Source organism: Bufo gargarizans, chromosome 11 (genome assembly GCF_014858855.1).
Source record: "Bufo gargarizans isolate SCDJY-AF-19 chromosome 11, ASM1485885v1, whole genome shotgun sequence".
Taxonomy (NCBI): domain Eukaryota; kingdom Metazoa; phylum Chordata; class Amphibia; order Anura; family Bufonidae; genus Bufo; species Bufo gargarizans.
In genome coordinates this window covers 72,692,444-72,716,505 of record NC_058090.1, presented here as the reverse complement: position 1 = coordinate 72,716,505, position 24,062 = coordinate 72,692,444, and the positions used below count along the sequence as shown (strand labels likewise).

At 41.6% G+C, this 24,062-nt stretch overlaps 1 protein-coding gene across 3 annotated transcripts in view; it reads left to right on the top strand.

Moving 5' to 3' along the window:
- The window catches only part of EXD1 (exonuclease 3'-5' domain containing 1), an 82,295-nt gene extending 59,393 nt beyond the window's left edge, over window positions 1-22,902 (top strand). For all 3 annotated transcript variants that reach the window (XM_044272392.1, XM_044272393.1, XM_044272391.1), the window contains 4 exons: window positions 7,541-7,621; window positions 8,112-8,255; window positions 10,020-10,211; window positions 22,472-22,902. In XM_044272392.1, the coding sequence (XP_044128327.1) occupies window positions 7,541-7,621; window positions 8,112-8,255; window positions 10,020-10,211; window positions 22,472-22,597 (543 nt within the window). In that variant the 3' untranslated portion in view covers window positions 22,598-22,902. The remainder of the gene's footprint in view (window positions 1-7,540; window positions 7,622-8,111; window positions 8,256-10,019; window positions 10,212-22,471) is intronic.
- Window positions 22,903-24,062: the final 1,160 nt, after the last annotated feature.

Genomic DNA, 24,062 nt, shown 5'->3' with positions numbered 1-24,062 from the left:
TGTTGACTTGCATAAAGCTGGAAAGAGTTATAAAAGTATCTCCAAAAGCCTTTCTGTTCATCAGTCTTCGGTAAGACAAATTGTCTATAAATGGAGAAAGTTCAGCACTGCTGCTACTTTCCCTGGGAGTGTCCGTCCTGTAAAGATGACTGCAAGAGCACAGCGCAGACTGCTGAATGAGGTGAAGAAGAATCCTAGAGTGTCAGCTAAAGACTTACAAAAGTCTCTGGCATATGCTAACAACCCTGATAGCGAATCTACGATACGTAAAACACTAAATAAGAATGGATTTTGTGGGAGGATCCCACAGAGGAAGCCACTGCTGTCCAAAAAAATATTGCTGCACATTTACAGTTTGCACAAGAGCACCTGGAAGTTCTACAGCAGTACTGGCAAAATATTCTGTGGACAGATGAAACCAAAGTTGAGTTGTTTAAAAGAAACACTCAACACTGTGTGTGGAGAAAGAGGCACAGCACACTAACATCAAAACCTCATCCCAACTGTGAAGTATGGTGGTTTGGGGCTGCTTTGCTGCGTCAGGGCCTGGACTGATTGCTATCATCGAAGGAAAAATTAATTCCCAAGTTTATCAAGACATTTTGCTGGAGAACTTAAGGCCATCTGTCCACCAGCTGAAGCTAAACAGAAGATGGGTGTTGCAACAGGACAACGACCCAAAGCATAGAAGTAAAACAAAACATTGAATGCTACAGCTCTCTGCAAACCAAATAAAGTACAAAAATGCATAATGATTGCTAGTGCTATACTTATAAATTAGAGATGCTTGGCAAATCATTTTGTACAAAATTATTTGAGCCTGTCTGCCGCACATCAAGGTGATCTCTGTAAGATGGGTTCCTAACACTAAATTCTACTTGTTATGTGCCATGACGGCTACTATACAATTCGGGAAGTGCAGGTTCCACATGCATGCTGGGCCTGCTTTAATTTCTGTCATCTTTGGTGCCAAAATAGCCTCCATTATATCCAAGGAATGCAGGTACCAACATGCATGCCTAGCCCACTCCACACCACTCCTGGTGCCAAATGGCCACCAGAGAATGCAATGAGAGTCCACACTATACCTTTCCTGGTGCCAAATGGCTTCCAGTGAATGAGGGAGAGCAGGCTAAGCTATATAAGCATAGAAGTAAATCAACAACAGAATGGCTTAAACAGAAGAAAATACGCCTTCTGGAGTGGCCCAGTCAGAGTCCTGACCCCAACCCGATTGAGACGCTGTGGTATGACCTCAAGAAAGCGATTCACACCAGACATCCCAAGAATATTGCTGAACTGAAACAGTTCTGTAAAGAGGAATGGTCAAGAATTACTCCTGACCGTTGTGCACGTCTGATCTGCAACTACAGGAAACGTTTGGTTGAAGTTATTGCTGCCAAAGGAGGTTCAACCAGTTATTAAATCCAAGGGTTCACATACTTTTTCTACCTGCACTGTGAATGTTTACATGGTGTGTTCAATAAAAACATGGTAACATTTAATTCTTTGTGTGTTATTAGTTAAGCAGACTGTGATTGTCTATTGTTGTGACTTAGATGAAGATCAGATCACATTTTATGACCAATTAGTGCAGAAATTCATATCATTCCAAAGGGTTCACATACTTTTTCTTGCAACTGTATAGTGCACAGTATGGGGGTGCTGCTACCAATCGCTGGCTTGAAGGCTTATTGGTTGTTACACCCTATGCGGTGTTGCTAGAGAAGGGCATTGGGTTTGGGTCGAAGCATCGTAATGAATTATTTGTTATGAGAGAGTATCTGGGAACAGTGTAATGGTAGATAACCGATTTTGTTGTGACCGATGGTCTCTGTTATTTATTTAAGACCATGTGGAGTGAGCGTGTCTAGCTGTTATATCCAATAGACTTCTCTTTTCTGTAGGTTCTCAAACCTATTACATGGATTTTTTCAGGTATGAAGTTGATCGGAGTGATTATGAGCTTGTGTTTCTCTTTTTCGGGGGTGTTTGCCTGGAAGACACCGTGCCTTGATGTACCCGGCAATGGAGAGCTTGTGTGGTGCAGCCTACATATTTTAGGCCACATTCACATTCGATCAGATATGACGTAGGATGAATGACATGTAAGATGGTATTTTATTGGGAATGTAGGACTGTTGTGGTTGGAAGTAAAAGTTGTTTTGTTGTGTGTGATGATACTGCAACACAGACAGTTCTTTGCCCACATCTGTAGCTCCCCTTCTTGGTGTCGTTGTTAGGTGTGTTTTTATTTTAGGTTCCATGTGTTGTTTTGGTCTACTTGGAGCCAGTATGTTTTTAATGGTTGGTGCTCTCCTATAACTAATTTTGGGGATGCTTGGAAGGTATTTGGTCTGGTATGGGTCCTGTCGGAGAATATGCCAATGTTTTTCAAGGCTTTTCTGAATATATGGGTTGGATGTGTTATACTGAGTGATGAACCGTACCTCTTCTGTTGTTTTCTGGATGTTTGTAATAGTGACCAAGCATTCCTCTTGTGGCAGTAGGCTGCTTCTTTTAATGGCATTTTTAATGAGTAGCCTTTCTCCTTGAACCTATTTTCCAGGATATTCGTTTTTAGTTTGTAGTCTTCATCCTTGGTGCAATTGCTTCTTATTCTCCTACATTGACTGTAAGGTATAGTTTTTTAGACACTTTCTATGGTGAAAGCTGGTATGGACCGCTATGGGGACTTGGGTAGCGCCGGCCTTCGCTAATATATTCATGGGGCAATTTGAAGAAAAATTCATCATAAATCACCCCATCTTTTAAAGGCTTTTTTGTTTTTCTATTATTATTATTGCATTGTACTCATTATGAGCTAAAAATCATTTTTTAAATTGGTCTTCATAAAAAAATATGGCTTCATTTTTTCTGTACAGAGCTGACATGCTCTAGAAGCACCCTTTTGGATTTTCTGTCTTTTCCGTCAGACCAGGAGCAGATGGACTCCTTATCTTTGCTCTATGACCTCCTAAACACTCATTATAGCTCGGTTCTTATCTTACTGATAGGAATATAGCTTAAATAAGTGTTTGTGACCAATTAGTAGTTTAGAGATAAGGTTTATTAGATGACCTTCAAGTGATAGTACCAGTCACAGAGCTAGAAAAACCGTTAACCCTGTGTGACAGAATGGCTCAATATTGAAAAAAAATTTTTTTTGCCAAAAATGAGTAACATGCAATCATAAAAAAATTGCCTCCGAAGGTGTACATAGCATTTAAGGACCAGTACAGTTATAAAGTCACTTTGCTGAGCTTATATAATAGAAACTACCCATAAATTACCCCATTTTAAAATCTACACCCCTCAAATTATTCAAAACCTATTTGACAAACTTTGTTAGGGTACTTTCACACTAGCGTTTTTCTTTTCCGGCAAAGAGTTCCGTCCTAGGGGCTCTATAGCGGAAAAGAACTGATCAGTTTTATCCCCATGCATTCTGAATGGAGAGCAATCCGTTCAGGATGCATCAGGATGTCTTTAGTTCAGTCTTTTTGACTGATCAGGACAGAGATAAAACCGCAGCATGCTACGGTTTTATCTCCGGCCCAAAAAACTGAAGACTTGCCTGAATGTCGGATCCGGCATTTTTTGTTCCATCGCAATGTATTAGTGCCGGATCCAGCTAGAATACCAGATCCGACCTTCTGGTCTGCACATGGAGAGCCCGTGGATCCAGCTAGAATACCAGATCCGACCTTCTGGTCTGCACATGGAGAGCCCGTTAAGGAGAACCCGTAACGTCACTGGATCTCAAGCAAATTACCTTGCCCTGCGCGATAACTCTTCTGTTACTGATAATACAACTGTCTGCGTCCGGATCCGGTTGTATTATCTTTAAAATAGCAATGACTGATCCGGCATGAACACCATTGAAATTCAATGGGGGACTGATCCGTTTTCTATTGTGTCTGAGTAAAACCATTGACTTGAATTGGAGGTCATGCTGGATCCGTTTTGCTCCGCATCCCATGACGGAAAGAAAACTGAAGCTTGCTGTGGTTTGCTCTCCGGTATGCATTTTGGAGCATTCCGTTCTGTTCAGTTTAGTTTTGTCCCCAATTAATGGGTTTTTCCGGATCTCAATTTCAAAAGTGAAATGTAAGTGTGAAAGTATCATTCGTTTTACATGATCTGCCCTCAGCAAAAGCGGACTACACTCGTACATGGCTTCTTATTGTATTCTCCTTCTGTAATAGAGTATGATAAAGAAAGTTGCTCTCACATGCAGCCCATTTTCACTGGGTTCTCCTCCTCTTCACAGTCATCAGCCAAATAACACATATCTGGGGAAAGGCCTGGGTGCCAAAGCTTTGCCGTTATGGGCTTTTGTGCTCAAAAAAATCATTGAAAAGTGGTGGTGCCCTGGTTCCTTCTTGCATATCAGTGAACTTTTAGTTAGTGTGCATAGGTCGAAAATAGACAAGGTCCATCAGATTCAACTTTTCTTGGTCAATTACAAATTTTTCACTGATAGCTTGAAAGGGATTACCCCACCATACGAACTTTATAACCTATCCACGGTATAGATGGTAAGTATCTGATTGGGAAGGAAGGGGGGTAGAACCGCTAGGATCCCCACTAGGGATGTGGGTATCGACTTCGGATCCTTCATCGGAAGTCGATTCTCATAAAACCTTGTCGTAATGCCGTACTGAGTAGGAGCGCCGTACAGTATTACAAAGTATTGGCTCCAATGAGCTCCTGCTCTGTACATATATTACAACAAATATTTATGCGAATCGACTTCGGATGAAGCATCCAAAGTCGATTCGCTTATCCCTAATCCCAGCCAATCATAAGAATGTGATCCCTGAGTTGCTGGAGTGAATGAACATGTGTGCTGCTGCTCTATTCATTCTCTATGGGACAGCCAATCGCTTTACTCGGCTATCTCCGGTAGACCTTTAGAAAATTTATCAGATACTTACCAGTTTTATGGTGGGACACTATCAAATCTAAAACTTAAGTCCGCTTGTTAGTCAGATAAGCATCTAGCTTTTTTTATTTGCTTTACTGCCTTTTGGGGTACGGTATTCCATAGCCTGACTACATTAACAATAAGAACCTTTTCCCATATTGATGTATATTTAACCTTTTCACTTTTTTTAATGCATGTCTCTTGTCCTTTATAAAATTATTCTTGTGTCATTTCTTTGTTGTGACAACACACATATTCATTTAAATTAGATCAGCTCTGAGACATACTGTCACCACCAGACATTTGAGAAACTCTGACAGACGTTCTTCAGAACCTCCTCCTTGAGGTTCCTTTTGTTTTGCTTTCGTTTTCTCATCTCGTTAGCCTCTCTCAGCTGTCAGGTAGTTGCACTGATTGCATCCCTTTAAATCCCTCCCCATACTGCATCACTTTGCGGTTTATACAACTTCCTGGAGTGTGTGCATGCTGGATGCTACTACTGAGTCTTCTACAGATAAGTTTTGTTCATTCATTTGTGTTTTCCTGTTTGCTGGATCCCAGGTGACCCTGACTCCCTCCGTATCAAGTGTAGGGAGCCGGTGGTCGTGTCCCCTCACTATTATAGGGTGTTCAGGTGTTATACAGTCGAGGAACGAGGATATGCGATCATCTACCATTGAGATTTTTGCATAGGCTGAGCAGTTAGGGAGAGAGCCAGGTCTGTTGCAGGGCTCTCCCTTTGGTTCCTTAGTTTTGGATCCAGTCAGTCGGATCTTCATTTTGTGTCTTCTAGTTTTCTGTACACCTTCCGTGACACATCTTTTCCAAACTGAACAAGACAAATTTCTAGTCTTTTAATGGCCTCTTTTCCCACTAGTATATAGAAATCTGTCCATAATCCAGCTCTAAAATACACATGTGTATTGTAAGGGTATTTTTAAGTACTGATTGGTTTTGTCCCTTTAATTCTGTTCCATTTTATTATTACCAAATCTATGTAATGATGTGCCTTGTAATCTAGTACTGTTCCCATATTGTGTCGATAAGACCACATTTCTTAGTTATCTCAGACACGTGTGCTGCACACTGGAGAAGGGGCTAAAAGGTTTAAACTCTGTGGCACACATACATTCGGGGGTCTCCACCTGAAACTTCATCCTAGGTAGGATGTAAGTTTATCATGTCCACCCTAGGGTGTCAGTCATGTGTTATAACGTGGTAGACAGCCATGTGTTATAGCATGATAGACCCATTTAGGCTAGTGATGTATTTACTTTTTATTATTCAGTATGTGATTTGTCTTTATCTTATGTTTAATCACACTTAGTAAATATATTTATTCACTTAGCCTACATAAGCCTATTCATTCTGAAATCTTTTGAATTCTCGTTACGTTACAACATGGATTCCGAATTCTATACCATCCAGATTGTTTTCAGTATTGCTTTAGTAATTCATCTGATTTACATGCATATTTTTCCTTCCAGCATTTTGGTGGACTACCCTAGACTATAATGGGCGTATTTAGAAGCAAATATGCACAAAACTCGGACACGCCGCGTATTTTAAATACTGAAAGAAATCATACGCCCATCTGAATAGCCCTATTCATTAGCAATATCTGCATAGTCCAGTACACAAAGTACACACCATATACACATTGCAAATAGACTCATGTGAAAGAGGCCAATGTAAGAGACCGACCATCCAATTTAAAGGGACACTGGCAGGCCCAATAACCATAATTAGCTGTACATATGCATGTACAGGTCTTCTAATGTGCATTAAAAACATATAAGTATCCCCCCTGTCCACATTATGTATACTGTTAACTCACGTTCTATAACCTGAAGTAATCGCTGTTCTTTCTGCCCAAGGGGTGGGGTTTCAGCTTCTCTTGCGCCCAGCCAGCATCAGCCCAACCGCGCGCCGCCCAGCTCATCAATATTCACTTAGCTGGGCAGCTTCTGCAGTCCCCGACTGCCCGAGATCCGGCGCATGCCCAATAGAAAGCTATGGGTGCCGGGCGCATGCGCAGAAGCCGAAAGCGAGTCCGATGCCCATAGCTTTCTATTGGGCATGCGCCGGATCTCGGACGGTCGGGGACTGCAGAATCCGCCCAGCTAAGTGAATATTGATGAGCTGGGCGGCGCGCGGTTGGGCTGATGCTGGCTGTGCGCAAGAGAAGCTGAAACCCGCCCCTTGGGCAGAAAGAACAGCGATTACTTCAGGTTATAAAACGTGAGTTAACTGTATTCATAATGTGGACAGGGGGTATACTTATATGTTTTTAATGCACATTAGAAGACCTGTACATACATATGTACAGCTAATTATGGTTATTGGGCCTGTCAGTGTCCCTTTAACATTCTACTCTCCCGCATATGAGCCCTCCTCAGCTGTCCTATATCCTGTTTACCGCATGGAGCCCAAAACAGAATCCCATATTCATGGTGTGGTCTTACAAGAGATAAAATGTATAGAGCGTTAATATTAGTAAGATCTTTTGTGAATGCCAGTTAAAATATGTCTTTTAATGGTATTGATTGCTTGTAAAATATTCAGTAAGGGCAAATATGAAAAATGTAAAATAAATATTCCCTGTTTTAGGTTGTTCATGACGGCCGCTGGCTTGGGAGTTTTTTGGCCCACCAATACAGTGTGGAACTTAAAAATGTCTTTGATACACAGGTATGTTTTGAAATACAAATACACAATTGAGTATCCTAAATATAATTAATAAGTTGACTATAACTGCACATTAATTTAAAAAGAATTATCATTGATGTTTGAATTGCAATAGAGTTTAAAGGAAACCTGACATTTCGGATATGCAATTTTATCTGTCCACAGTGCCATTGATAAGTTTATGGGGCATTGGAACTTGGAAACAGTTCTTATTGCAGTATTCTAACTAGTAAATGCTCTGAAAATGTACTTTTAATCTTCTTCCTTCTGTATGGAAATATGTTCAAGTCAAGGAGCAAGAAGGCAGGCGTTTGTGATGCATAAGGTCTATTATATTTAGTGACCTTTATGTAATATATACCGTACTTCATTGACTTATCCATACATTGGAAAAATTCTATTTTAACAGCCTTGTCCCTTACTTAATGAAGGCACTAAATAACATAATGTTCACTATTATTAATTTTATTGATTTGTGTGTTATGCTTTGTAGGTAGCTGACGTCTACCTATTCTCAATGGAAACAGCTGGCTTTCTTCCCAGTTGCACAAGTACTGTTAAGGAATGTTTGACTCGATATCTTAAGCTGTCACCCTCACAAGTTTCTTTCTTAATATACAAGGAAACACTAGTGAAGGTTAGTGTGTGTGGTTTTTTTATTTTTTTTAAAAAACAATGTGTTTTTTACCTGTTGGCCAGAATATTGTTGTCTTTCTCCCGTTTCCTTAGATCAACTAATAACAACATTATGTGGAGTAAAAAATGTGAAGATAACAGGAAACGAACAAATATTATACCAAGATACGCTGTTGGGAATTTCTTCAAATGTGACATTACACCTGAAAAAATGTTCTTAAAAATTGCTTCCAGAATTCTAACATCCTTAAAAAAAAAAAATTACATTTACAAACTGATGCCAACATAGAGTAGACATACAGTATTGGGAATGTTCATTAATAACAATTATGCGAGAAATTACTATTTGTCTTAAAATCATAGACATTCAAATTTAGAAAATTGCTAACCTTTCCAAATTTTCTGCAAATGTTGGATTTTTTATTTTTTTTAGATGTAAAGGTACCACATATCCACTCAAACTCACCACTAATATGAAGCACGATTTTGTCATGAGAAAACAGTCTTAAAATCACTTGGATCAGTTAAAGCGTTCCAGAGTTATTACTTTTGACACGTCAGATTTGAAAAATGGGGCTTCAGAGTTTAGTCCAAACTGGCTTTTGCTGGAAGGGGTTAAATTGCATTTTCATGTTGAACTTTTTATTTATTTTTATTTTACTATATTAAAAAATGCATATAATCCTGCAATTTTCACCCTGGTCACTAGTCTTCAGAGAGCAGCTACTGACTAATACGGGAGAGTTTTTAGGCATGCTCTGACCTGTGCAGAGGTCTGGAAGGAGATCATAAACAGTAATCTCACCAATTGTGAATGGTGGATTCTGTGTTATCCATGTCAGAGTTCTGATGGTGAACTAGAATTAGTAATGTCTGAGTAGGACTATGACATAGTGGGAATAACTGAGCCATGGCTGGATGATGGCTATGACTGGGAGGTCAACTTACAGGGTTTAGGGCTCTTTCACACTTGCGTTGTCCGGATCCGGCGTGTACTCCACTTGCCGGAATTACACGCCGGATCCGGAAAAACGCAAGTGAACTGAAAGCATTTGAAGACGGATCTGTCTTCAAAATGCGTTCAGTGTTACTATGGCAGCCAAGACGCTATTAACGTCCTGGTTGCCATAGTAGGAGCGGGGAGCGGGGGATCGGTATACTTACAGTCCGCGCAGCTCCCGGGGCGCTCCAGAGTGACGTCAGAGCGCCCCATGCGCATCTCTCCTCTGCACCAATGAGGGGCAATCACCCTAAAACACCTGTCTGCAGATGAGGTGCTGGATTAATTATTATCCAAGAGGTTTGGGTAACCCTTTCATTATGTAATTTTGTGTTTAAATCCCATAGCTTTCACCAATGCATTTTGGCACATATCTTTTGTCCACTAAATATGATTTTAAACGCACACCACTTGGCATTATCATGAAATAAGTACTTCTTGTACCAGTGAGTCGGTGACCTATGGATATGTCTATTTGCAGGTTTCACAAATTCTCCAAAATGTCTCCAATTGCTTTCAGTCTTGTAGGCCACTGGTTTTGAGAACAGCAGGGTCCAGCTTCCCACTCAGATGAACTGATTAGGATGTGTACACTCCTTTGAAGGTTTCTGTATGCACATCACATGTATCATTCTCGAAACTGCTAGACCTTGACTTCTGAAATTGTCTAATTAAAGAAACATAGTTTGAAGCCCATCAAATGATTGTGCTGAATATGTAATGCATTTACATTTTTTTTTAAATATGTATCATATCTCTATGCAGAACAACCCGAGTATCTGGTGTGACCGTCCACTGCCAACTGCTGCACTGAAGCTACTGTCTCTGGAAGTAGTGCACCTTTTGCCTCTGCGCTCGGCCATGCTCGATGCCATGTTGGCTGACTACACTTTGTTGGTTGATGGTTATCTAAATACCTGTAGCCAAGGATCACCTGATATGTTGCCCAGCAGTGAGGTATCTAACAATTGATTTATGAAGGCTATTGTTCTTTCTTATAGTGTTCAGCACACGTTCAAAAAATCCCATCCACACTGCAGTGCAGTGGAATCCACAGTCCATCCTTTGGTGGTGAATTGAAGGGTCTATTCACACGACTATTTCCCTTTTTTGGACTGCAAACTGAAGTTCCGCAAAACACAGATATTGACTGTGTGCGCCCCGCATTGTGGTGCGTATCCATTGACTGCAGTGTGCCCGCCATCTACAAGATATGTCAAAGAATAGGACATGTCTTGTATTCTGTGGTGTGGCTGCATGGACCTAGAAGTCCACAGAACCTCACACTTCCAGGTCTGTGTGGCCACACTGCAAAAGATAAGACATATCGTAGCCTTTGCCTCATCTTGCGTGTGTTTTGTGAATCCGCAGTCAGCAAAATGGACACTGTCGTGTGAATGGGACCCTAAAGGGAACCTGACACCACTATTCCGGATCATTATCTGCAGAAATACATGAGTAGCACTGCATATACAGTAAGTCCAGATCCCTAATGTTTATTTTGCTAATGCCCTGGATTACCCATCAGGGCTCAGAGCTGAACTGAAATACATGGTCTGGACTCCCGAAAATGTATTTCTGCAGAGTTGGGAGCGCTAAAGTGGGGGGACAGGGGGCAGTAAGAAAATAAATGGCAATCTGCAGTACTACTTATGGTGACAGATTCTCTTTAACTACACACCATGTTAATGTATACTGTGTATTTTTGCATTTACAGTGCAGAGCGCGAAATCTGCAACAAATCAGTCTTAAAACCTGCATGTAACTTTTATGGATCTTGCTGCGCCTTTGCTGTGAATTTTGCTGCAGAATCTGGGCAGAATTTTTCACATTAAATATGTCCTATATGGGCATATCCATATGGTAATTTGGAACGACAATACAATTCTGCAACATTTATAAAATGTTGTATATGGCATATTAAAAACATTTTTCTGGCTCTATAAAAATGTGGCTTTCTGTGCATCATGTACAGAAAAAAACTCATACTCTACTTCATCAGGGCCCTTCCACTGGAAATGTGACTTACCTAAAATATTCTTATAATAGAGAAATAAATAGCCAAAACTGTGTAGCTAGCTATTTCCTCTATGATTAATGCACGGCAAACACAACATTCCACAACTGAAAACATCTGGAAGGATGCCAAAGAATTCAGTGCAACAACATCCACTAGTTAAGAGGTCTCTTAACATTATTGCCAATAGCAGGCCGCGAGGGAAATCGGCCTCCCTAGCATCACCTGCAATGCTAGGATGGCTCGTTCCCGTCACGGCCTACTATTGGCTACACAGCCCCTCTTCCGGTCGCCAGATGTTTTCATCCTCACAACGGGGAGATGCTGCAGCGGCCATGCCGGCATCAGAAGCAACGCGGGTGCCGGGGAGAGCGGTAAGTATAATCTGTGTGAGGGGCCTTGGCATATGTGGAGGCATTATAAGTCTTGGATAACCCCTTTAGGAGGGCGTTACATTTTTTTATTTTATTTTTTCTATCCTTTTCTTATCTGGATGTAATGTTTATGGTTGTAAAATGATAAAGTATATAAATAAAAATGTAAAAAAAAAAAATGCAACATGCTCATTAAAAGGGTTTTCCAACTTTTTTATATTGGTGACCCGTCCAACACCCAGACCTTAGCTGATCAGCTGTTTGAGAAGTTCACACACCGCTTCTGTGAGCACCATGGCCTTCTCGTAGCTTACCCCAGGCCAGTGACGTTATGTACATTGGTTACGTTACGTAAGTGCAGGTCAGTCCCATTCAAGTGAAGAAGGCTGAGCTGCAATACTAGGAACAGCTACTATGTATGGCACTATGCTTGGTAAGCTGTAAGAAGGCAGCGGCGCTCGCCAGAGAACCATGGTCTCCTCAAACAGCTCTTCGTCAGGGCCCTTGGGTGTCGGACCTCTGCCGCTCAGATACTGATAACCTATCCTTTGGATAGGTCATCAGTATAATAAAATTGGAAAACCTCTAACTTGAGGACTAGCTGATCTTAACCATCAAACATATAGTGTACAATCGGCATTAAATATGTAGTGCAGTCCATTGGAAATCTGCATGAAACGTGGTGGAATAAATGCACATAAACTTACCCTACAGGACCAGTCCATTCTTGACTTTCAGGACCAATTTACATTTTTGGATTTTTCATCTCACCATTTTGGAATAACTTTTTTTTTATTTTTGCATATACATGGCATAATGTGGTGTGTTTTTTTTTTTTTTGCAGGACAAGTTGTAGTTTCTACATATAGCATTGGGGGACATGTATATTTGTGCTTTTTTTCTGGGGGGGGGGGGGGGGGGGGCGGGGAATGAGCTAAATAAAAACATCTTTACTCATTGCCCAGGGGCAATTGTGACTGGCCAATGTCTGCAATTTGAGATAAAATCCAATCACTGTGCTACAGGGGGCACAGTGAAATTTCAGTGATTGGTGCTAGATTTTATTTTTATATATTTTGAGGATATATAGAATATAATAAGGTTATTAAAAAAATTTGCAAAACAAGTGACACAATGGAAAAGTTTTTTTTCTTTGCTCTGCGCCTAATTAAAGGGGAGTTTATTGTCCCTGGTGCTTTAATTTAAACTGTAAAGACAGACAGATTATGCAGGCGATTGTTGGGAAGGCATTGATCTCCTCCACTGTATGGGGAGCAGCGATCGCTAATGCCATCGCGTGTCCCCATGCTGAATCATTGTTTGCCTGCAGCAGATGGGGATAACACACCGCCGGCAAACAATAATTTTTAAACCTGTTGAAAGATTCCAATTACCCGATTAACAAACGTTTGCTCGTTCATCGGGTAATCGACAGCAGCATTACACTGCCAGTAAAGCGCTACTACGAACAGTCATTAGCAGTGCTCGAGCAGACAATCTGCCAGTCTAATACACCCTTCAGACTCCCTGTCAGCTTGTCCTCACTGGGTTTGTTACAAGCAGGAGATAAATTCCCTGTACATACATTACTTTACTTTTATTTTATTCTACCCAAGCAGTTGGGTAGAAATGGAGGTATGGGCCAGGAGGAGCAGGCAAGTAACTGGGTTATTGTAGACAGGGTAAGTAGAAAGGGATCCAAAAAAGAACGCCACTTCAGTTTTTATGGTCTCAAGTAACATTGCCAAGTTAAGTTGTCCGTTTCTGAAACTCCTAGTGGATACTGCCCTCTCTAATATCTGGAAGAACAGCCCAGCTCATAGTCGGGGGCATGGTAATTCATGTAGGACTAGAGCATTAGTTATAGGGTGTTCTGTATTCAGGAAATCATTGAATAATCTGTCCCCAAGACCACCCCAGCTAAGTTTGCCATCACCCTGGCACAAGTGCTTGGCATGTGTTGGAACAGGTGAATTAATTACTGTAGGAGCTGGTGATGACCCAACTGTTATGATCCATGTTGGAACCAATGACAGAATAAACGATAGGCAGAAGATCCTTAAAAGGGTATTCCCATCTTAGTCAATGGGGGCATATCACTAGGATATGCCCCCACTGTCCGATAGGTGCAGTTCCCACCACTGGGACCCGCACCTACACCGAGAACAGAGCTGGAAAAGTGAAGGAGGGTGCACCGCGCATGTGCGGCTGCCCTTCAGTCATTTCTATGGGGCCGCCGAAGGTAGCTGAGCCATTTCCATAGGCCCCATAGAAATGAATGCACAAATGCGGTGCACTCGCCTTCACTTCTATGAGGAGAGCGCTTGGTGGTGCCCATACCCAGTGAAACCTAGGGTCCTTCAGCCATCGCCTTACCCGCTCCATACTCAATATAGGACCCGCACCTATCCTAGCGATATGCCTCCATTGTCTCAGATGGGAATGCCCATTTAAGAACAATTTTAAAGAACTAAGTTTCAAGCTTAAAAGGGTTTTCCGACATTCTAATACCGATGGCCTATCCTAAAGATAGACAATCAGTATCTGATTGAAGGGGGTCCGACACCCAGGACCCCCACGATCCTGAGGATAGGTCATCAGTAAAAGAATCTCGGAAATCCCCTTTATGGGAAAGACCTTCAAGGTAGTATTCTCTGAAATACTGCCTGTGCCATGCACAACACAGAAAATGCAATAGGAGCTTAGGGACCTGAATGTATGGCTTTAGTCTTCTTGTAGGGCAGAAGGGTTTGGGTTGCTAGAGCACTGGGACAAATTTTCATTGGGGAACAAACTATATTACAGATAATTTGCCCCTCAGTGGATTTAAACTAGGATTGAGAAAAGATGACAAAGCAGAAAATAAACTGGTAGATAGGTTTGGTGGGTGGGAAAGACCAATGTGCCCACAAACTTTCCAGAACTCGTACTGAATGTCGAAAATGCAAGAGTCACTTAAAATGCATGTTCACAAATAGGACATGTCTTGTCTTTTGCGGTGCGGCCACATGGACCCAGAAGTACACGGAAGCTCACACTTCCAGGCCTGTTCGGCCACGCTGCAAAAGATAAGACATATCCTAGTCTTAGCCTCATCTAGCAAAATCGCGGACCCATTAAAGTAATTTTCGTGTTTTGTGGATCCGCAGTCTGCAAAACGGACACTGCCATGTGAATAGGACCCTAAAGGGAACATGACGCTACAATTCTGGACTATTGGAATAGAAAATACTGGGCACTCTCGTTCTATATGGGACCATATAGTTATTAATAAATGAACAATATATTCTAACAATGCATATAAACATAATCATAAAACGTATCTAAAAGCACATACCGATGCCACCTAAAACAATAAAAAATATATATATATATAATAAGTCTAGCTGCATGTATAACTATATGCGTATCAAAATGCAATGACACACATGATACAATCTGGGTGGTATAGATGAAAAACTTCCATATTAAGCAATAAGTCACTCTCTTTGCTCTATATCTTAAGGGACTGTTAGTGTCCTATGCGGACAAAAAACTCTCCAAGATCTCGTTCCTTCCAATTAAACTGGTAAAACAAGACTTGTATAGTAAGTTTCAGTGATTTGTTTTAGCGGCGTCCCGCTATACTCGCTGTTCAGCGGCGTCCCGCTGAGTTCCTTCAGTACTCGATTTCCTTCTACTGGTATTCCCGTTCCATAGACTGCTGTACCGGACCCTCGTAGGTGCTTCTGCCGTATCCCTTTGGTGACTCTAGATACCGCTCCGTTATGAATAGGAGCCGGTGTCTTGCGAGCTTATTCCCACAGTCTTCCGCGCTGCTCTTTGTTTGGCACGTGTAAGGTAGCTTGTGTAGCCGTGCGATGGTTTTGTTAATAGCGCGCCGAGTCTTTACCTTTTTGCGGTTGGTTCGGCACTTGGGGTCTTTCAGCAGAAATTGTTATGATCCATCAGGGGAGTCCTGAACCAAACGCGTTTCGGGGCTTAGTCACCCCTTCCTCAGTGACCACTGAGAAAGGGGTGACTATAAGCCCCGAAACGCGTTTGGTTCAGGACTCCCCTGATGGATCATAATTTATACTGTGTATTTCTGCAATTACAGTGCAGAGGGCGAAATCTGCAACAAATCTGTCTTAAAATCCTTTTTTAAATCGGATCTGTTTATTTGAGGGGGGTTTTTAACATACAAAAATACACTAAATACAAAAAGTACAAAAGGGTGGAGAAACCACCTCCCCAACAGTGACGTCCCCCTATAACCACCCTGCTCCCCACACCCCCCTCCAAGCAGTCCCCAACAACCCAGCTATTTTAAGGTAGATTAGAAGCCACTATGTGGCAGCACCTGTATGCGCAGCAAAGCCGCAGTAGCTAGCCCTGGATGAGCAATCCAAGCATTCCATTGTTTCTTGAATTTCCTTCTGAAGATTGCCTCTTTTCACATATACTTTCCATTCCATATAAATCATGTTATTCACCACATTTATTAATTCCGTTATCCCAGGAGCAGATGATTGTAGACAATACTTATCTATGAGTTTTCTAGTTAGATATAAAATCTTGGCAAGCGCCAACTGTATCATATCTGTAGTAGGAATGTCCATTACACAGCCCAGGAGCCCAACCCTGGGAACCTTCGGTACCCTAACATCATACACTTCTTCCAAGAGGATGTAAACCGCAGACCACAGGCCCGTGATTGCTGGATATGACCGCAACATATGGGCCGTGTCCGCCTCCAAATAGGTACATCTAGGCCAACTAGAATCTGTCCGAATGCCCATTTTACATAGCAAAATAGGTGTCCTATAAAGAGAGCGACGGAGTGTAGGCCAGAACATTTCCCCACTGGGTGTCAGAAAGGGGGCCAACGTCTACTTCCCACTTTTCCTTCAGCTCCTGTAGAAGGTCAAATCAGTCTTAAAATCTGCATGTAACTTTTATGGCTCTTGCTACACCTTTGTTGTGGGTTTTGTTGCAGATCCACAGCAGAATCTGGGTTGAATTTTTCATATTGAATATGTCCCATATGAGCATATCCATATGGTAATTTGGAACGACAATTCTGCAACATTTATAAAATGTTGTATATGACATATTAAAAATATTTTCCAGGCTCTATAAAAATGTGGTTTTCTGTGCTTATGGCATCATGTACAGAAAAAACTCATACTCTACTTCATCAGGGCCCTTCCACTAAATGCCCCTGCTCTATGGTGCCTGTTTCCATTGGTACTATATCGGAAAAGACCTCTTAGTATGTGTATGACGTTACATTTTCAGTAAATTATAACATTTGGTCATTTTACCACAAGCCGTCTTTTTACATATACCGTAGCTTTGAAACTTAGCTTTTATTAGATTCCCTTTAAATAAAGTGCTTGTGCAAATAATAAATTACAAACACATTGTGAGACACTTTTAAAATATTTCAGCAGATACCGGTGCTTCTGGAGTTGCCAGTTTTCTACTGTCAGATAAGTCTTGTCTTTTCTTATTGTTTTGTGTTATATTCCCTCTTATTTGTATCTGGGCCTGAAACACAGACTTCCATTCGTCCATCTTAGGAGAAATGGGTTGCCTCTGGTCCTAACCTCATTCCAGGGCCTTATAGGGATATAAGGGCCTAGGTATACAGCATATGAATATTCCTACCTTCAAGGACTATTCATATTGATAGGTAGTTAGGGCCTGGATTAGGGTTGTTTAGGTGACCTGTTCCTTCCCTAGTTTCCAGGCCCAGTTACTGTTCCCCTTCTCTCCTGTGTTTAGTGTTTTTCCCCCACACTGAACGTGACACTGTTTCTGCTCTTCAACCTTACTTGCACCACTAGTTAAGTGTTCCCTTCATTTCTGTCCTGAATGGGAGGAAATGTGACTTACCTAGAATATTCTTATAAAAGAGAAATAAACAGCCAAAACTGTATAGCTAACTATTCCCTTTAAGATTAATGCACGGGAAACACAACATTCCACAACTGAAAACATTTTGGAGGATGCCAAAGAAATCAGTGCAACAACATCCACTAGTTAAGAGGTCTCTTAAAATTATTGTCAGCAGATATCGGGGTTATCATCAGTCATCACATATCATCTCTTCGAGGTAGATTTATTGGTTCTTTGAACTCAAATGCAAAGATCTACTTATCCATTGGTAGTAATCTTCTTCTCTGTTTCAAAAAAAAGCTGGCCAGGAACATTTGTAGTTTTGGAACTTTCCCTCCCTGTGTTGATACTTTGGCTAATATCCAAGTGAATGGTTAGCTTACTGGAACTCCCATAAGCTTTTTGGAGTGGCAGTGCGGATTCTTACCCACCACTGCATTCAACTGGGACAGCATGATGAATTTTTAGAGGCAATAATACCTAAACCTGGGAGGGATCATATAAATGTTAAAACTTGTAGGCCTATTTCCCTAATGAATATTGATCTGAAGATACTAACAGCTATTTTAACTAATAGATAAAATAATAATATAGGAAGTATAATAGGTAGGGATCTATTTGGTTTTGTGCTGAATTGCTAGGCTTTTGAGAAAATTAAGAACATTTTTAATTTATTGTTCAAAAGTATTTTATTAGTTTTATATAGGAGACCTATAACAAGTAGGAGATAAAACAATTAGCTTAATCTTATAAAAGCAGAAAATGAAACAAGTGAATACAAGACAGTAAAACAACATAGTGGTGAAGCCTCCGAGGAGGTGTTAATGTACATTTCTCTAGGACTCAAAGATTTGAGTATATGATACAGTTCTCAACGAAAGATTAACTCCCATGTTCTACAGAGGCATAAACAAAAACATAAGAAGACAAAGACAGGACAAGGTAATGTCACGCCCTACCCTGTGGGTGTTCTGAGGAGATCTGTCAGAGTTGCTGCACGTGACGCGATCTGACAGTTTGTTTTGTTGTGGGTTTGAACTGAATCCTACCTCCTCCCAGGTGTTGTTTTTTAGGTAATTGGTGAGGCTATTTATTCCTCCCTCTCCCTATAGCCCTTGCAGGTTATAGTTTTGCCTTGTGTGAGCTCTGGAAGTTTGGTGGATCGTCTGCTCTAACACATCTCTAGATAAGTCCTTTTCCCTTTTTCCTTCTGTGTCTGTTTTTACTAGGCCTCTAGGGTGACACTAGCTCCTTCAGTTGTTGAAGGAACTGGGTGTCTCTTTCCCTCTTACCTACAGCTGAGGGTTTGGTTCAGTGTGTTTTAGTCTTAGGTACGTGGGCATGTGCATATCTACCATTTAGATATGCACATGGGCATGGCAGCTTAGGGAAAGTGTTTTAGGGATTGCTAGGAGGTGACCCCTTTGTTCCCTGGTAGAGCTGTTCTGACATGCCCAAACTACTCCCCTGCGTGATGATTAGGAGGATCTGTTCATTCCTTGTGGTTGCCTCAGGCCTTCTGAAGGATCCAAGGCTACCACAGCAGAAGTTCCTATCCATAGAAACATAGCTCAACTTCCATAGCTGCAGTGATAATTCATTGCGGTCTGTGGGACAAGTGATCAAACGATTGCATCTTCAAGTCCCCTGAGGGGACTTAAAATATCTGAAAAAGGTTTTTAAAAAAATATAAAAAAATAATAATATTCAAATAACCCCCTTTTCTCTATAATGAAAATAGAAATCATCAATACAAAATCTAAAGATCATTTGCACCTCCTCACCCTAAAACACTGCCACCACTAAAATATAAGCTTATTCATCCCGTACAGTGAATGCTATAATGGAAAAAAAACTAAATGGCCAATTTGCTGATTTTTCAATGTTTCACCTCCTCCCTCAAAATAAATAAAAAGTGATTAAAAAGTAATACACACTCAAAATGGTATCAATAAGAACTACACAAAAATGAGCCCTCAAAAAGCAATAACTATAACATTATGGCTCCTGGAAGGCTGGGAGTAAAAAAAGGAAAATCACCATGTCCTGTGCACAGACACAGAGCTGTCCAAGTTATGTAAAAAAAAAAAAAAAAAAAAAGCACTGTAAATTTGATGGTCAGCAATATATAAATCACCTAAGAAAGTTTTAGGCAAAAAAAAATTCTAATTCCTTATTTCCCTAGTTCTGTTCTGGCCCTTTGTTGACATGCAGTTGCAGAGCTGTGGGGCATATATCAACAATCTCTAAAGGTTTTCCTCATAAATATATGTGGGTGTCAACAAAGACGGTCTTTCCACTCCGCTCTGCAAAGGGAGTGAATAAAAGGTTTGCCCTGTCTGCAATCTAATTGCTGGAATACTCATGTTGTATGTGTGGGACTATAAGTCCCAGCTGTACAATATAATGACATTGCTGATACACACATGATCCTCCCTCTACCTGTTTTTGTGCAATGTTCTGCAGACAGCAGAAGACTACAGAGGAGATAACTCCTCCAGTCTGCAGCTCTGTATTGGCAAGGTGAGGAGAGAGAATTCTGTGTACAGCATTAGTCTCCTCAGTGCTTGCTCACTTGGGAGAAGAGTAAGCCCTGTAGCTGCTCAGTATCTGAGGCAGAGCCTCTAGTCCTGAATCTGTGCTGCTGATAGTAGAAGGGGTTACACTTTGCTGAAGAATCCAGTGGGAGGGAGACACAGGATAGACAGCAGCACATCGGCAGTGTAGGGGGCGTAGCTTGTTGCAACCTTTCGTGCACAGACACAGAGCTGTTCCTTCTGCAGCTGTCACGGTAGGTGAGGTAAGGGAAGAAAACCAAATACAACAAAAGCAACAAAACACCAGGCTAGGCCCCAAAGCTAGGGAACAGGGAAAGGTCACCACCTGACGATCCCTGAGCCTTTCCCTGACTGCTTACAACATGGGAAAATCCTAAGGGTGGAAGTGCTCATGCGCTGGAACATAAGCCTAGCTGAAACTGAAGCAAACCCTCAGCTAGGGAGCTGGAGATGAGACAACCGGTTCCTAGTGCAAGGTGCAGGAACCAGCGTTTTCCTGAGGCCTAGCCAGAACACACAACAAAAGGGAAGGAGTAGGACTTAACTTAAGACGGACCGGGATCAGGAGATCCACCAAACACCAGCTGAGAACTCCAGAAGCAAATATAAACCGCAAGTGCTATAGTGAGAGGCGGGTATAAATAGCACCACTAAATAGCTAATGAGCAGAACCTGTGGGGAGGTGGGATCCTGCCCAAAACCACAACAAAGAGAAACAGAACAATCTGTCAGATAGACTCACGTGTAGCAAGTCTGTCAGGGTGTGACAGCAGCTCAGGAGTGTGCACGGAACGTCATCAGAGCAGGGAAAGAATCACAGGTCATGTGACGCTCAGCTAACTAGGAATTGAAAACCCATTACATTCAGTTAAAAGCATGCAAAAAGCAAAAAAAAAAAAGAGCTTAGACAACTATGGTTGTCACCTTTCCCAACATAAAATACCAGCCAAGTTAAGCCACACCCCAAAGGGGATGTGGTTGTGGGGAAGTGGCTTAACACGGGTGTTAAGTCGCTATTTCATAATGTGGCTCCCAGTATTAAGTGTCCCACTTAGTGCCCCCAATAATATTAATGCCTCCATTACTGCCCCCCAGAATGGATAGTGCCCCCGGTAATAGTAATGACTTCATTAGTGCCCCCCAGAATTAAGTGTCCCCATTAGTGCCCCCCAGAATTAAAAGTGCCCTTGTTAGTACCCCCCAGAATTAAAAGTGCCCTTGTTAGTGCCCCCCAAAATTAAAAGTGCTCCTGTTAGTGCCCCCCAGAATTAAAGGGCTTCTGTCACCCCACTAAACCAATTTTTTTTTTGCTTACTTATAATCCCTACACTGCGATTTATGGCTACATGATCAAATTAATCATTTTGGTCCTGTAGATTTAGTTTAAAACAAGCTTTTAAAATCTGCTAATTACCTTGCTACCAGCAAGTAGGGCGGCTACTTGCTGGTAGCAGCCGCATCCTCCGATCGTAAAGACGCCCCCTCCACATTGTGATTGACAGGGCCAGGGAACGGGATCGTTCTCTGCTGGCCCTGCCTGCTTGCATTTAAAATCTTGCGCCTGCGCCGCGGCCGTACCTGTCTTCAATTGGCGCAGGCGCACTGAGAGGCGGCCGCTCTATCCTCAATGCGCCTGCGCCGATGACGTCACATCTACACCCGGCGCAGGCGCATTGAGGATGGAGCGGCCACCTCTCAGTCTATTAGACGAGGCTATAGAGTTGTTTCATCCTCTTCACTGCTCTGCTTGTCAGGGGTTATGATCCTGTATACAGCTGATAAGATTCTCAGCTAAATCTCTACAGGAATGGGGTTCATGAGGAGCCATGACGTTAAGAGAAGATGGACAGGACAGATTGGTAATGTGGGACTGTGTTAATGGAGACTGCATGCAAGTGCTGCTGCTCATTAGCCACACCCCACCCTCCTCTCTGTACTTCATGTCTCCTCGCGAACTCCATTCCTACAGAGATTCAACTGAAGATCATTTTAAACTGTACTTGGGATAATAATCCCTAACAAGCAGAGCAGAGAGGAGGCTGATGCCGCTCTTCAGCTCAGTGTTGTGAAGTAACTTGTCGTCCTGTGTGATAAGGGCAAGTTTTGTGTGTTACCATTTTATTTCTCCTAATTATTGCTCCCCAGACAAAATGAGCCATTATAACTCATGAATGGTATTTGGGAATATATTTATAATAAAGTAATATTAAAGTATTTTTATTTGGTTAATTCCCAGAGAACCCCTTTCAGGTACTAACGAGAAAGCATATATATATATACCGTATTATTGTGCGTATCTGTAATGCACATTTTTTTATAAAGAGCGCATGTGTGTATGTATATATATTATGTTACATAGATTTTTCTTTTCATGTTCTTGAACAGCCTACCTCCAGAGAGCTTCCAAAAGAACTTCAACAGCTTTCTGTGTTGCAGCAAAGGAGAAGAGAAAGGGCATTGAAGGAACATGAAGTTAATGGCCTAGGATTCCTAATAAGGGCTGAAATCTAATGATTAAATTGTATTCCATTCATATAACTCTGTTTGTTGCTTGTAATGGTTGTTTGCGGTTTATTCACTGAAATAGATACAAATATTCAGTCGTTTTTCGTTATTTATTCTTGTTAATTTGCGGTTATTATACATTACTATTCTACCAGTAAACTTTAATTACATTTACAAAAAAAGGAACAGGTGAGATAACCATTCGTCATGTCCTAGTAGTTAAAATGGAGAAGAAGCGGGTATTGTTACAGGAACAGAATGAACAATAGCATACTGTACTTTGTAAAACTAGTTTGAGTTATGACCTAACAGTCATAATGAAAACCCATTGTAGTAAATAAAAAGTTTTCAATCAAGGATGTGTGAATCGATTTGTAAAAATTCATCCACAGCAGTTTATTTTATTTTTTTTTGTTCCAAACCGAACGTTTCTGTTAGCTTATTGGCAGCTTATTCCCAGTACAATTAGCATTATGCTACATTGCTGACTGCTGAGGAATTAGTGCATCATACCCGTACATACTTTTGTATTATAGCAGAAGCATTTTACAGCAATAACGCTATCTGCTGCAGCTGAACAATTATTTTTCATTTTTTTCTTTAGGGCATCATATCTGTGTTGTTTTCAAACATATTGCATTGTAGCACACGCAATAATGCCATTTTTCTACGGCTACTTTCACACCAGCATTTCTATTTTCCGGTATTGAGATCCGTTATAGGGTCTCAATACCAGACAAAAACGCTTCCGTTTTGTCCCCATTCATTGTCAATGGGGACAAAACGAAACTGAACACAATGCTCCAAAATGCATTCCGTTACGTTTGGTTGCGTTCCCATACCGTCATGGAACGGATCCGTCATGACCCACAATGCAAGTCAATGGGGACGGATCTGTTTAAAGAGGACCTTTCACTATTATACAAACTAAAAACTAACTCTATCTGTGGGCAGAGCGGCGCCCAGGGGTCCCCCTGCACTTACTAGTATGCCTGGGCGCCGCTCCATTCGCCCGGTATAGGCTTCGGTGTCTCAGCTCCGTCTGTTGTACTGGACTGATTTTTTGTAGGAGGCGTGTCCCTTGCTGCAGCACTGGCCAATCGCAGCGCACAGCTAATAGCCTGGCTATGAGCTGTGCGCTGCGATTGGCCAGTGCTGCAGCAAGGGACACGCCTCCTACAAAAAATCAGTCCAGTACAACAGACGGAGCTGAGACATCAGAGCCTATACCGGGCGAACGGAGCGGCGCCCAGGCATACTAGTAAGTGCAGGGGGACCCCTGGGCGCCGCTCTGCCCACAGATAGAGTTAGTTTTTAGTTTGTATACTAGTGAAAGGTCCTCTTTAACTCTGATACTATCTGACACAATAGAAAACTCATCCGTCCACCATTAACTTTGAATGCAGTTCATGACGGATCCGTCTTGGCTATTTTAAAGGTAATACAACCGCATCCGTTCATAACGGATGCA